This window comes from Malus domestica, chromosome 06 (assembly GCF_042453785.1).
Source record: "Malus domestica chromosome 06, GDT2T_hap1".
NCBI lineage: Eukaryota > Viridiplantae > Streptophyta > Magnoliopsida > Rosales > Rosaceae > Malus > Malus domestica.
Genome location: NC_091666.1, coordinates 7,355,488 through 7,371,737, shown reverse-complemented (window position 1 = coordinate 7,371,737; position 16,250 = coordinate 7,355,488). Strand labels below are relative to the sequence as shown.

The 16,250-nt window shown below is 38.3% G+C and overlaps 1 protein-coding gene across 1 annotated transcript; it reads left to right on the top strand.

Annotated features, from left to right (window-relative positions):
• The first annotated feature begins 754 nt into the window (after positions 1-754).
• LOC139196755 (uncharacterized) lies at positions 755-4,575 on the top strand. Its single transcript, XM_070823096.1, has 10 exons — positions 755-812; positions 1,217-1,363; positions 1,472-1,531; positions 1,613-1,765; positions 1,910-2,216; positions 2,661-2,781; positions 2,939-3,060; positions 3,296-3,910; positions 4,149-4,239; positions 4,351-4,575. Exons 1-10 carry the CDS (start codon positions 755-757, stop codon positions 4,573-4,575), a joined length of 1,899 nt encoding a protein of 632 aa, XP_070679197.1.
• The last annotated feature ends 11,675 nt before the right edge of the window (positions 4,576-16,250 follow it).

The following is a 16,250-nucleotide window of genomic DNA, read 5'->3' as shown; positions in this document are numbered from 1 at the left end:
GCCAACATTCTTCTCGTCTCCCAATCCTTCTACCTGGGGGTCCTTACAGACTCGCGTTGGGTGCCCTAGCAGCCCACAGATTAGGCAGTAGTTAGGTAATGATTCATACTGAAAGGCAACCCAAATCTTTCCCTCATCAGGGAAGTTCACAAACGTCCATCTCATTAAAGGTTCGCGAGCATTGAGTCTTGTTTTCACTCGAAGGAATCTGCCAACGCAGTCTCAACTTCCCGTTTTATCAACCATCCTAACCGTGCCGATTAGCCCACCGATAAATTCAGCGACCGCCTGAGTCATACTAAGCACCAGAATGTTATGCAGCTGGATCCAGAAGGTCCCTAAGGAAAGTGGAGCCCATCTGTTCAGGCATTTCTCAGTCCGATCCGCCATCATGACCAGATCATTTTTGAAGGTCCACAGTTGATCTGCATCTACCACCCTTTGTAGATCCCAAATGGTCGCAAAGCGTACAAGGAACCTACGCTCCCCGATGTCCCTGATAGATACCCCTTCTCGCCCATGCCATAGAGACATGAAGCAATCAACGAACACTTCTCCATTCACTTCCTTGGAGGTTAGAACTTCCGTGACCATAGTGTACTGGAAGCCCAACAGAGCGCCTTCAACCTCTTTTCTATCGATTCGAAGGCATCCCCGTTCTTTCTCAAACAATCTCAAATTTGAGCCGAATCTAGATCCCAGATCCGCCATCATGTCCTTAACACGGTCATCCTTCGAGGTCTGGGCGGAGCCCATGAAACTCAAGGGGACCCAAGCCCCAAACCCACACGAACGGCCTAGAGGGATGACAGGTCAACCCTCAGATCTCCTTCCAAAGACTCCCTCCCACTATCACCACGAAGCCCAACAACTCTAGATCTTTATAGGCACTGCAAACCCCACTCAGAAGGCCACTGGCTCAGAGTAACTCCAACTCAGTACCCAGATTCGGAAGGAACCCAGATCCCAGCCTGGGATTGTGATAGAGCACACCCCCCCTAAGTCCTCTAGAGCTACACTCTCCCCTTGCCAGACACCCAAACAGCTAGGACCGAGAAAAGGGTTTGAGATTTATCAGCCGGCGTTCGCGGTGAAAACCCGACCCGTCAGATCTCAGGCACCGAAGAAACACACTTGCGCCCAGGCACGCTACCCCTCATTTCGAGGTATATTGCACAAGTATTTCTATATGCTTCTAATTTTGTGTGGATACTAGTTGCACAAAGTTCTATTGAAGGTGTAAATGGTGACTCATGGATCATTAACACAGGTGCATCTCATCACATGAGCCCTGATGTTAATGTTCTCACTCGGGCTACTCTATATGAAGGAAATGAGAAAATAATTGTTGGTAATGGGGAAGGTTTGGAAGTCAAACATATTGGCAGTACTACTTTGCATACTCAGTCTCATGTTTTACATCTTAAAAATGTTTTACATGTGCCAATGCTTACTGTCAATCTTTTATCAGTTAAACAGCTTTGCAAGGATAATCATAGTTCATTTCTTTGTGCAGGACAAGGCAACATGGGTAATCCTCCACCACGTAAAGAGTAGCAAAGAAGAGTTGTTCAGAATTCCAGTACATGTGTTCCTACATTGTTCAGTTCAGGTGTTGTTTCTTTTGCTTTTTTGGGGCATACTGTGAAAAAGTCTTTATGGCATCAACGCTTGGGTCATCCATCAAATAAGATACTTGCTGTGATGCTTAAAGATTCTGATATAGTTTGTAATCCAGATGACCATGTTCAAGTGTGTTCACATTGTATCTATGGAAAGATGAGTAGATTACCTTTTTCAGAAAGAATTGCTAGGATAGATATCCCATTTTATAAGATACATAGTGATGTTTGGGGACCTTCTTCGGTTCTTTCTATTGGAGGTTATTGATACTATGTTTCTTTCCTAGATGAAGCCACTAGGTTTGTATGGATTTTTCCTCTAATCAATAAATTAGATGTTCTTGGTGCGTTTGTTAAATTCTGTGCATATGTTGAAAACCAATTTCATACTAAGATCAAGGTGTTCCAATCTGATGGTGGTGGGGAGTTTTTGAATACTTCATTTAAGGATTATTTGGAGAAGAATGGCATATTGCATTATGTTTCTTGTCCGTACACTCCTCAGCAAAATGGCATGGCTGAAAGGAAGCATCGACATTTGCTTGAAATAGCTATTACTATTCTGTCAGTTGCTAAATTGACACACAAGTTTTGGTATTATGCAGTTGCTCATGCTGCATTCCTTACTAATAGAATGCCTTGTAGAGTTTTACAAATGACTTCTCCATTCAAAATGTTGTATGGGAAGAAACCTTTGCTGTCTACTTTAAAGGTCTTTGGTTCAGCCATATATCCCTATCTTCGACCTTATAATGTTAACAAATTGCAATCTCGATTTGTCTAATGTATTTTTCTGGGGTATTCACATGGATATAAAGGTTCTTTAGGCTACAATTTATTGACAGGAAAGATTCTCATTTCTCGACATGTTTTACATGATGAGAATTCTTTTCCTTATGTAGATATCGGTGGTACTTCAAGTTCAGTTCCTTCATCTTCTTCTGTTCTTATTTGACCTGTGGTGGTACACTTGCCAAATTCTACAGACAACTCTGAGGTGTTTACTAATACTAACGTTTCTCACGGTGTATCTTCCAGTTCTTTAGCTCATCAACACCAGTCTGTGGCTATTCCTAGTATCAGTACATCTTCACCTGCTAGTCATGATTCAGACTCCAGACTAAATGCTGCTCTTTCCGGCCCCAATCCCTTGTTGCATGTCTTCTAACGCAGCTTAATTACAAGTTTAGGTTCTTCACAAGGCATTCAAACTCGGCTGAGAACAGGCACTATTACTCGAAAGGATTATTCTGTTCTCACTATTTTATTTCCAGAAGTTCACTCATTAAATCTTGAAGATGATGCTCATTTTTCAGGGGGTTTTACATTCCTTGCTGATATTAACGATGCTTTTGAGCCATCAAGCTTTAAACAAGCTTCACAAATTCCCCAATGGCAGTTGGCAATGTAAGAGGAGATTGATGCTTTCAATCTCAAGGTACTTGGATTCTAGTCCCTAATTCTGGAGATAAGAATGTTATAGGGAGTAAATAGGTGTACAAACTTAAGAGAAATAATGATGGCTCTATTTCTAGATTTAAGGCCAAGTTGGTAGCATAGGGGTTTAACCAAGAACAAGGCCTTGATTATACAGAGACTTTTAGTCCTGTTGTTCGACACACTACAATGAGATGAGTTTTAGCATTAGCTATCACATACAAATGGGATCTTAGACAATTAGATGTTAAAAATGCGTTTTTACATGTGGAATTACAAGAAGAGGTTTATATGAAACAACCTCAGGGGTTTGTTGATTCTAAGTTCCCTGCATATGTTTGTAAACTTGTGAAATCATTGTATGGTCTAAAACAAGCTCCTCGAGCTTGGAATGACAAGTTCACTAGTTATCTTCAAGATATTGGATTTCAAGCTTCTTTATCGAATTCCAGTTTATTTGGGAAGACAGATAGTAGTCATGTTATCATTCTACTTCTATATGTAGATGATATCATAATCACAGGCTCAAATTCTGAGTTGGTGCAATCTGTGATCACTAATATTAGTGAGGTCTTTGATTTGAAGGATATGGGAAAGTTAGCTTATTTTCTTGGTCTTCAGATTACTTACAAGTCTAATGGCGATTTGTTTATCAACCAAGGGAAATATGCTAAAGACGTTATTCAGAAGGCTGGTATGGATGATTGTAAAAGTTGTTTAACACCTTGTAAACCCCATAACCAGGTTCTCACCAGTGATGGTTACTTGTTTGATCCTACATTGTATCGAAGCTTGGTAGGAGGTTTACAGTCCATCTTGCCATGGTTAAAAGAATCCTGCGATATTTGCAGGTACAGTTTACTATGGATTGACATACCTTTCTGGTGGATCTTTACATTTGCATGCCTATAGTGATTCCGATTAGGCGGCTAATTTAAACACTAGGCGTTCAATCACTGGTTATGTGGTCTTTTTGAGGAACAATCCAATCTCTTGGCAATCAAAGAAGCAATCTTTAGTTTCTAGGAGTTCCACAGAGGCTGAATATCGTGCATTAGCTCATACAACTGCAGATATTGCTTGGATCAGGTTACTTCTTAAAGATTTACATGTGTTTCTGCATTCTGCTCTAGTCCTTTACTGTGATAATCAATTTGCGATTGCTCTCAGCTTGAATCCTGTCCAACATTCCAGGATCAAACACTTAGAAACTAACTTTCATTTTGTCATGAATGGGTGCAAAAAGGAGATCTGTTAGTTGAGTATTTGTGTACTAAAGATCAAATCACAGATGTCCTCACAAAGGGCTTGCACGGACCTGATTTCCTACGGCATTGTTTCAATCTTAAGTTGGGATACCCCACTTAAGATTGAGGGGGATGAGATGCAAGAGAGGATGAGGAAAAACCCAATTGTTAGTCCAGAACAGGATGTCTTTGCCATCACCCACCACCCACCTTCTCCTGACTATATTAGCCCACCCATTATCCTTTTCAAAAAGCACTTTCTAACCTAGTTTAGCGAGGCACACCTTATTGAAATAGTCTAGGTTCCTGATACCTAAACCACCCGCATTCTTTGGTCTACTAATTTTTTTCCAACTCATAGGGTTACACTTATGACTATTGCCCCATAAAAACTGTCTACATTCCTTATTTAATTGCCTTGTTTAGAAGATCATACGCTTTCTCCAAATCTAGCTTGATAGCTAGCTCCCCGATTCTGCCTTTCTTCCTATTAAAACTTCAGAACAATTCATGAGCAATAAGAATATTGTCTTGTATTGACCTACCCGGGGCAAAAGCACCTTGGTTGGGCGAAATACAGACTTGAAGAAGGGGCTTTAACCTGGTAATCATGACTTTCGTTATAATTTTGTAACTAACATTATAGAGGCTAATTGGGCGATAGTTATTGACAATTTCCTTATTCTCCACTTTCGGAATTAGGGCAATATTTGTATGGTTTATTCAAATACTTTTCATGTTGAAGGTAGAAAAGAGGTTTAATGGTTCCAATAAATTTTCCCAATGTAATCTCTCTTTATTCTAGTCACTCAGTATTACGGTCTGGTGATATTTCTCTTCATTAAGTGAGAGGTCTTAAGTTTGAATCATTTAGATTGAAAATTTAATACCAAATTAGGTTGCTCATTATGCGACTTAGCCAAATTCCTCATTTCCTTAACGTAAAATATATCATTGTACATATAAAAATAATAAAAATAAAATAAAAATAAAAAAATAAAAAAATAAAAAAATAAAAAAATCTCTCTTCGTTCTATGTATTGTGCGGACAATCCTAAGGGAAAAATTCCACGTGCTACTAAAGGACCATCAGTGTACGGTTGGACTTATTGGACACGTTTTGTAAGCATCTTTTTCCAAATATAAAAAAAGAAAACAATACATAAGAGTGCGTAATTGACATTGTAAAAATCAGAGTAAATTGTAGCTATGGTCCTTTAACTTTAACTCAATTGGAGCAATGGTCCTTCAACTGAAAATCCATTACCATTGGTCCCTCAACTCATCAAAACATGCAACTATGATCTCTCAACTAAAAATCCATTACCATTGGTCCTTCAACTTTAATTCAGCTGGAGAAGTGGTTCCTTAACTTTAACCCAATTGTACCAATGGTCATTCCAACATAACTCGTTTTGACAAAAAATTTGACGTAGTTGACGAGAAGGACCATAACTACACACTTTGATGAGTTGAGGGACCCTAATTATATAAATGGTTATTCCAAAATAACTTATTTTGACAAAATTTTGATGAAATTGATGAAAGGACTATAGCTATACATTTTGATAAGTTGAGGGACCAATGGTAATGGATTTTAGTTGAGGGACCATTACTCCAATTTGATTAAAGTTGAAGGACCATTGTTACAATTTACTCTAAAAATCAAATTTGCATAAGTTTGAAGGATTTCTTGTGTATACAAATTATAATCCAAATAATAGTCAACCCAAAACAAGATGTAATAGTCCAACGTATATGACAATCTTTGTAGTATTATTTAATTGTTGATTAACATGTTTGTTTTCTATTAGCCCACATTATATGGTTTGCAAAATTCATCTTAAAAATTGGTCTACCTTGCATTATTCTGTGTAATAAATTGTGGTCCATTGGAATCAATGACTAAAATATCTATAATATCGGCGAAATATCGCTGATATTATCATTTTTCAGAAAGACCGATATTTTCCCACATATCCTCCTAATTGTCGTTAAAATATCACGATATTACCGATAATATCGCGATATATTCGATATTATCGAAACAATCGTCGTGGCTCCGTCGTCAAAAAGGCAGTCGAGGTTGTGTCGTCGCAGCTGCCCAGATCTCTCTTTGCAATCCAGGCTCAGACCCAAGATCTGTGCCTCCATCGTCGGATCCGGATCCCAAAACCCACTCAGGTTTGAATCAAACCATTTGATGGATCCCCTTGCCTGATGGTGGTTGTCGGGAGGTGCGAAAGGGAGGAGGAATGGTCCACAGGTGGTGATGCTACTCGCCGGAGTGTGCGCCACTGTGGTGCTCGGCGGGTGTAGGTGTGGTGCTCTGTGCTCTGGGAAGGAGAGTTGCAGAGAGATAGCCATGGTTGGTTTGCTAGAGGTTTCTGGGATAGAGAGAGAGAGAGGGATAAAGATTTCTGGGATTTTTAGTTTCACAGGTTGATAGGAAATAAGAGAGAGAGAGAGAGAGAGAGAGAGAGAGAGAGAAACTTATGGGATACGAAAAAGAAGAAAATAAAGTAGAGGAAGAAGAAGTGAGAGAGGAGGAACGAGATACGAAAAAAAAATGTCAGATATAGGATCGGGAGTCTCAATTTGGGACCTTGGGTTATGTGAGGGAGGTGAGGTGGAGGGGTCACCATGTGGTTTAAAGAAAATGTTAAACACTAATTTCATTCAAAATATCTTATATTCATTATTTTATTTTTTTAAATTAAATTGTTTTATTTGGGAAATCCATCTTTGAGACCTTGAAAGTCTCTTTGAAGATCAGATCATGCTATATACTTGAAACTCTAACGTCACATATACTATTATTTTGTAAAAAAAGTAACATATTTTTCATGTCTTTCTTATATTGTACTAATTCATTATATATAAATGATTATGGTGTGTTTAAACTTCTTTCATTAATTACTAGATATTTTCTACACTCACAATGTTTGCCAGCTCGCTATATAATCAACTTAAATCAGTTAAATCCATCATGTAATGCTTTTCCTTCCAATTTTTTGTGATAAACTAATAGATAATTGACTAAATAAACATCCTGCAAAGTTTCAATAAAAATTTTCAAGTTTTTCTTACAATTTCCGTGGTTTTTATTCAAGTTTTATTGATATCGATAATATCTCGATATTTCCATCAAAAGTTTTGTGTTTTTGGACTACCGATATTTCCGATATCATTGATATTTTATACCTTGATTGGAACTAAGATTTTGCAATCATTGCAATGATATTTGTTTTATTTAAATTTTATTTTATTTAAATATATTTAACATTATGCTACACATTAACCAATAGAAAGTTTGAAATTGAAAAATAATGGAATAAAAGTCAACATGGAGTCATTGATAGCACATGACCTTAATAGCTTCATAGTCCCAATGTTTATGACTCATATACACAATTACGACAAACTAAAAGAATGAGTAAAATACACTAAATTACAACCTACTATTTCTTTTTTGTCTTTTTTCTCTTATTTCTTGTGTGCGACCCTATGGTCTGCAATAAATGGTCAATAAAATGCCGCACTTGATAGGCTTCAATAGAAATTGAAAGAACGAGGCATAACTCAGCAAGTACTCACTAGTGGCTTAGCAAAATGATCTAATGAAGTTTTTCTTGCCAAAATTGTGACACCATTGTTACAAAATTACGGCTTCGTCACTGGATGCAAGGATATTTGTTTGTTATGATGAGAGAAGATAAAAAAAATTGGCATGCAAAGGCGCATTGGATGATTAGCTGTTGAAGGTTCTTCTAATCGCAACAAGAGCATAATATCCAAAGTTTTAAACTGTTGGATTTGGCATTAAATCAACATGCCTAAACTAAAAAGGATTAGGATATCTTGGACGCAAGATATTTGGATTTGTGTTTCCGAGTTGGTTTGGGATTTGGTTTCCTATATTCTAGGGACTTTGTATAAACCTAGGACATCTATTAGTATAAACAGATGGATGTGCGATAGAGTTTTGTGAAAGTTGTGAGAGGTATAAGTTTGTATACTTAAAAACTCTTTGTGTTTATGAGTTCTCTTGTATTCATTGGTAATCATTAAAGCTTCCGTTGTTAGAGAGGTACTCCTATATTGAAGGAACTCTGAAATCGTTGTGTTTTGTTTATTCCTTGTTTGGTTTTAGTTTAGTTTACAACAAGTGGTATCAAGAGCTTAGGTTCTTATGTGGGTTATGACTATCAAGCACTGACGAATGCTGGTGATTCCACCAGCAGTGATGATGTTGAAGAAAAGTCTGGCACTAGTGGAACCAATACGACGGTTTAGAGTGCTAAGTTTGAAATTGAGAAGTTTGATAGAACGAACAACTTTGCTATGTGGCAGTGTGAGGTTCGAGATGTCTTGATACAACAAGGTTTGGTTGTTGTGTTAAGAGACATGCCATTTTTGATGAAAAAAGAAAAATGGGAAAGATTGAATGCTCATGCATGTTCTATAATTCGGCTATGCTTGGGAAAGCAACAGAAGTATGGTGTGATGAACATAACTTCTGTGAAAGAATTGTGGGTTGCATTGGAGTCAAAATATATGAAGAAAAGTGCAGAGAATCGACTACATCTCAAGAGCAAGTTATACAGGTTCCAGTACAAAAAGGACACAAAGATGATTGGCAATCTAGAAGAGTTTAACAAGCTTCTAGCCGAACTGGAAAATCTTGAAGAGATAATAAAAAATGAAGACAAGGCCTTGATCCTGATAAACTCATTGCCTAAATCCTATGAGCCTTTCGTGACTACTTGGATTTATGGCAGGGAGATAATTAAGTATGATGAAATCTCAAGTGCTCTTATGAATCATGAGGTGAGACACCTTGACAGGAAAGAAGGGAAAAACTCTGAAGCTTTGATGGTGAGAAGGAGATCGAAAGCAAATAAAGGTTTGTATAGAAAAAATAGTAGATCTTGTACTAGGGAAGTCTCAAAGATAGGAAGTTCTTGGACAAAGATGAGTGTGCTTTTTGTCATGAAAAGAACACTGGAAAAAGGATTGCCCTAAAATCAAAGAAAAGACTAAAAAGAAGAATGACGACCCAGAAGCAAATGTGATGGAAGTTGAGGATAAGGAATTTACCTATGCCCTAACTGCATTGAGCATTGTAGATTATATGAAAGAGTGGGTGCTCGACACAAGTTGTACCCATCACATGACTTTTCAAAGGCATTGGTTTTCAAACTTCAAAGTTATGAATGGAACTATGTATATTGGAGATGATAACACATGTACGATTCAAGGAATTGGAAGCATCAGGATCAAGCATCATGATGGTGTGATTCGAGAATTGCATGGTCTAAGGTACGTCCCAAATTTGAAGAAAAATTTGATCTCACTTGCTACTCTCGAGTCATAAGGCAACAAGTTTTACTCCAATAACAACGTGTTCAAAGTTGCTAAAGGAGTACTTGTTATAATGAAAATGCCTCGAAATGGCTTACTTTGTGTGAAAGGCTTCAGACTTTGAAGTCCCAAGTTGAACAAGAATATAGTTGACATTCGATGAAACTCACATGAAATTGAAGGAAAATGTTCAGATGGTGGAGCTTGGGGAACAAGTAGTTGTGAATTCACAGCCAAGTAAGGAAGTTTTAGAAGAAGAAAGACAAGGTGATCAACTTGAACTTGAAGAAAGTGATCACAAAGAGAAAAAAAAAAACACCATAAGAAGAACTAAAGATACAAGATGATTAAATAGCCAAAAGAAAGGGAAAAAGAGACATATCTCTACCTGCGAGATATAAAGGTTACATGGCCTACATGGTATATGCATTGCTAGTAATTAAGGCTGAAATTCCCACTATTTTTTAAGAAGCAGTAAATAGTGAAGAAGAGAGTAAATGACATGATGCAATGGATGATGAAATGCCCTCCCTTCACAAGAATAAGACTTGGGAATTGGTGGAGCCGCCTAGAGGAAGGAAAGCAATTAGTTGCAAATGGGTATATCCAAAGAAGGATGGAGTGAATGACAAGAGCTTGGCAAGATTAAAGCTAGGCTAGTGGCTAAAGGATATGCTCAAAATGAAGGAATAGATTACAATGAGATTTTTTCTCCTATAGTTAAGCACTCCTCCATTCGAATATTGCTTGCCCTAGTTGCACAATTCAACCTTGAATTGGTGCACAACTAGACATGAAGACTACATTCCTTCATGGTAATTTGGATGAAAAGATTTATTTGAGGCAACCTGAGGGGCATCAAGTGAAGGGCAAAGAAAGATTGATTGTAAGCTTAGAAAATCTCTTAATGGTTTGAAACAGTCGCCCAAGCAGTGGTATTTAAGATTTGACAAGTTTATGAAGGGTCAAGACTATACAAGAAGTCACTATGATCACTGTGTTTATCACAAGAAGTTGAAAGAGGTTTCGTTCATGTAGTTGTTAATCTATGTGGACGACATGCTCAAAGCCTCAAGCAATGTTTCAGAGATAGAAAAGTTAAAGGAGCAAATGAGAAGGGAGTTCGAAATGAAGGATCTCGGGAAAGCCAAGAAAATAATGGGGATGGAAATCATAAGGGATAAACAAAAAGGTTTGATGTGTTTGTCTCAGAAGCAATATCTTAAGAAGTTGTTACAAAAGTTTGGAGTAACAAAAGAAACTAAGCCTGTAGGAACTCCATTAGGTGCTCACTTCAAGTTGCGCAGGCAACAATGTTTGAAAATTGATGAAGAAAAGATGAAGATGGATGGTATTCCATATGCTAATTTGGTTGAAGGATTAATGTATGCTATGTTATGTACTCATCCTGATATAGCACACGTAGCTAGAATTGTTAGTAGATTCATGCATAATCTTGGAATAGAGTATTGGAATGCTGCTAAGTGGATACTAAGGTATTTGCATAGAATTTGGGACAAAGGTATTTGTTTTGAAAGATGTGATGAAGGAATTGATAAGTTCTCAGTTAGATATGTGGACTCAGACTTTGCTGAAGACTTCGATAAGAGACGATCAATGACTAGGTATGTGTTTACTATGACAAAGGGTCATATATGCTAGAGATCAATATTACAAGCAACAGTGACATTATCAACCACAGAAGCAAAATACATGGTGATCACTGAAGCTATCAAAGAAGCAATGTGGGCTCTAAGGTTGTTTAGAGATTTAGGTATAGAACAACACAAGTTAGATGTATATTGTCACAGCCAAAGTGCAATTTATTTGGCCAGATATCAAGTACATCATGCTAACACTAAGCACATTGATGTACGATATCATTTTGTGAGAGAAGTGGTAGTTGAAGGTGAGATTCGTCTAAAAAAGGTTGCTACAGAAGATAATCCAGCTGATATGTTGACAAAAATGGTTAATGCAGCTATGTTCGAGCACTGCTTGGATTTGGAGTAGTTGAAGCAATTTTGATCTTGTGATATGGTGGAGCAACAGAAGTTATTTGATGCCTCGTTATGGATTTCTTGCCAAGGTGGAGATTATTGGATTTGGCAAACATGCCTAAACTAAAAAGGATTAGCATATCTTGGACGCAAGATATTTGGATTTGTGTTTCCTAGTTGGTTTGGGATTTGGTTTCCTATATTCTGGGGACTTTGTATAAACCTAGGACATCTATTAGTATAAATAGATGGATGTGGGATAGAGTTTTGTGTGTGAAAGTTGTGAGAGGCATACCTTTGTATACTTGAGAACACTTTGTGTTTATGAGTTCTTTGGTATTTGTTGGTAATCAATAAAGCTTCCGTTGTTAGAGAGGTACTCCTATATTGGAGGAACTCTGAAATAATTGTGTTTTGTTTATTGCTTGATTGGTTTTTGGTTTAGTTTACAACATAAACATTTTTGGGTGTCAGCCAAATATTATATAGTATGTGAAAACAATGATGTAATTGCTAGAAATTGACCTAAAACTGGAAAACAACAACAGTCAAAATACAATTAGACTTTTGATGATATAAAGTAACAGTTTACTGTGTTAGACTTTTGAAACAACCAACAAAATAATAAGAAAAAAGAATACAATTGAGAAAAATAAATAGATTATAAAAGCACATTGTTCTAAAAATCCCCGCCTAGCACTGCCTAGGCGCTAGGTGGTTGGCCACTACCTTGATTAATGCCTAGGCATTTGAAAAATAAGAAAAGGCACCTAAACTTGTTGAGGCGCCTATCTAGACCACCTAAGCACCTGCCTAGCCTGTCTAGACTGGCTTAGGCACCTGCCTAAGTCACGACTCACTTGGACAGAAAATAGATAACTTTCATTTTGCATTTTAGTTTTTTCAATAAATTGTAAGAGACCTTTTGCATACTTAAATGAACACGCATTATATCCTTGTTCTCCATGTTTTCATTATGTTCCAATACTTCATAATATGTATATCATTCTATTTTGTAGTTTATGATGAAAGTATATATATTTTAAGTACAAGCAGACACTTATTTACATGAATTATAATAGATCTACTCAACTTCGCCTAGTCTGCCTAGGCGCCCGCCTAAGCCCCGCCTGGCTGCCTAGGTGTTAGGCTGGGCCCACCGTCCGAGTAGCCCCTAGCGTCTTTTAGAACTTTATAAGAGCACAAACAAGACAACACAAACTTGATTGCACAAAAAGATATACAAGGCACAGGCTCACAGCTAAGAGCCATCATATTCCAATTCCATGAGAAAAATATTCATATACCTCTTTGGAGGGCTTTTTTTTCTTCTTTTAGAAATTTGGATAACTACTTTGGAGTCTTTTTATTCTTCTTTTTCTAGTCTCCACTGTTTTGTTCACGTAAACAATAAGATCAACAATAATTTCTGTTCGGCAGGATTTCTAGATTTAGTCCCTCGCACAGCTCCCTAGGGAAATGGCTTTTTCTTGCTTATAGGGCAAGATCTTGCTTTTGGTGTGCTGCAATACAAGTTTATTGTTAGCTTGAAAGGTGCCTTTGTGGGGCCTTTGGTGTTAGCCTTAAGGCTCACAATCAAAACTAACAAAGATCTAAGTGTGCCACTGTTATCTTTGTATAACAGATTGTTGAATATGTGTGAATTAGGTTGATTACTTGAGCCACAAGTTATTTAGAGTTCTTGTTTATCAAAGGATTTTCACAATGGGTTAAGTTTACATTAAGTTCTTTTTCATGCTTTGTAAACAAGGACTTTTAATTCATAACATTGTATGCCCAAGATGAAGGGGGTTCAGGGCCCTTCCAACCATTTCCTTGAGATCTTTGAGTGTAAAAAAGTTGAAAATGACTTAAATACATAATGGAAAATGCATTAAACAAAAGATCTACTATGTATAAATACAAACAAAGAGATTCGGGCAAGATTTAACCTTGCCGGGCAAGGTTGAACTTGTTGTAGCCATTTCTCTTTGTGTTTACAAAGGTTTGTAGACAGTGAGGGATGAAAAGTAAATAGGTTTTACCAAACGGAATCAATATTACAACACTAAGGGGAGGTAGCAGAGCTTCTAAACTTGACAAAAGATAACTTTTTATGGGGAAAAACAGCTTAAAAAGGACATGATCTGGACAAAGTGCAACTTTCTGGGTACGAACTTGTTTGAGAGCAAAGTTTGTATGTCTTTTGATTGATTGGTTGAGTGTTCTTGTCTCTGATGTCCATTTATGCTTTTATAGAAATTTTGGCCTAACTGCTCAGGCCTTGTTTTGGCTGATATCTTTCGGAGGGCAGTGAGTCATCACCTATTTACTTATTTATGCCCCTCAAAAGTGTTTTTTGGCTGGTGGTGAGGTGTTCTCTATTGCCCATCACCTCAAACATAGGCGTGTGGCCTATACTGTTGCTGACATGGCTTCTAATTCCTTTCGGGCCTATTGGCCTGCCCGAGCCCAATCTTTTATTTTATCTTTGCATCTTTGGGCCTCTGTCATTACAAAGCCCAATGTCAATTGTAAACCCAAACAGTGCTCCTTTTAATCATTGTCAAGTTTGTTAACCAAGACATTGATAATGATTAAAATTAAATACATGCTTTAATGTGGGACTCGCGTTATTTACTCAGCTGTTTTCGAATAAACCTTTGCACTAACCCACGATCTCCAACATTAACTAACTACCCATTAAATATCTTCCATTTAAATTCCCTCGGCCATCACTTCCAACAAACCTGTATCTCTGAATTTTCAGAATTCTCGAATCTCTTGTACTTTCAGCCTTTTCTTGCCTTCTGCCATCAATCACTTTCACTTCTTCCTTTCTAAATCAACCATGGCCCCCAACTTTTGCCCTGCATGTGAATCTGAAGAAGGAATCATTAACTTGTGCCACCGGCTCAATGGCCTTCATCACCCTCGGGCTGGGCTGAATTTATCCATCTTATTTGAGGAGGAACGGATGCACTTTCTGAGGCCTGCTTGGACTTCCCGAGTCCTAATTACAGTGGAGAATAACATGCCTACTGCCAATTGGTTTACCCCCAACCCTTATTCTGCTGAAGCTAGGATTTGTACCTCTAAGTGGTCAAATTTCAGAATCCCTTTGATGAATGACGAGGCTTGGTCTTAATGGGTGGATGAGCTTGAGCCCATTTGGAAGAAAAATTGGATGGAAAATGGTATTTATGAACTCATCATGATGTCGAAGATTACTGTCCCAGTCAAGCTTGAGCTTCAAGCCACTGCACTCCTCTTCTGGAACAATGAGACTAATACATTTGACTAAAGCCTAGGAACACATGTACTTCCTCATCTACTAGTTGAACAAACATGTGATCCCCAACAAGTCGAAGGGTGTAAAGCTGGAGTAAATCCCACTAGTGGAGGCTCTGCATTCATTTAATAATGTTATCATGGGGCCCTTCATCCTGGCACATCTCTACCACATTCTCCACGAAATGATGAAGGGTAAGCCATTTGAGACCAATGTTAATAGGGCCACCTTAATGGTGTAGCTTTGGCTCCAGTGGTACTTCCCCGAGTTTTGAGCTACCAACTTGGAATTCCTTGAGGGCGTGGCTTCAGCGTGAATCCTGGTAGACGCTTCCACCACCAATCTTTCTACTCTCACATGCCTCTACTTCTTCAGAATATGTCAGACTCTGGCAGATTTAGAGTGAAGTGCCTCTGTGCTTAGGAGGTACGCTTGGTTCTGGGACCAAATTTTCCAAGATTATTTCGGGGAGAATGCTAGCAGTTCGTGCAGAGAGAAGTTCATCAGCTGCATCCAACATAGGGATCTGGCCTGGGGAGTTTAAAGTGACCAAACCAGATACAAGCGCAGGCTAAAAGTCTACCACCCCATCTTCTGTGGTAAGCAACTAGGATTCAAGAAGACAATCCCATTGCCCTTTTTCGACTCCTTACATTATGGAACCTCTTATCGCCTCCACTCTCTCTTCGAGGATACTCGTCAGGTGACTTGGCACAGCCTCGAAGTGGTGAACAAGATCATCTACAAGCCCATAGCTCTCAACTTCGAATGCACTCCCAAGTTTACCACTTAGTGAGAGGCCAAGTGGTCAAATAAGTACAATGGGGACATCAATGAGGCCCACAACAGACTCTTTGGGCAAGTCTTTTTCAAGTCTATCCTCGAGAAGGACAAGTTCAAGAGTTAGAAGGAGGCCATCAACCAAAAGAACCAGCTTCTGCTTATAGGTACATCACGTTGCCTCTGTTTTGCTTTTCTTTATGATGTTTTCATAATCTATGGTTAACTAACTCTTCTTTCTGGTTTGCAGCCCAAGGCAACACTGAGTAAATGGATGCCAAGCAAGAAAAAGAGGCTGCAGATGCCATGGTTCTCCAAGAAGCCACTGTGGAGCTAACAAAGCAATGAGTAGGGTCTAGCCATGCTTCTAGAGATGTTGGGGATATCTCCGGGCTATTCAGTTAATCAGAGGCTGAGGTTGAGCCTGAAGTGGAGACAAGAGCCCATCATCGGGCAAGGGCTACTATAGTGGAGTCTTCGGAGTCTAAGCCCAATGAGAGGTTCTCGC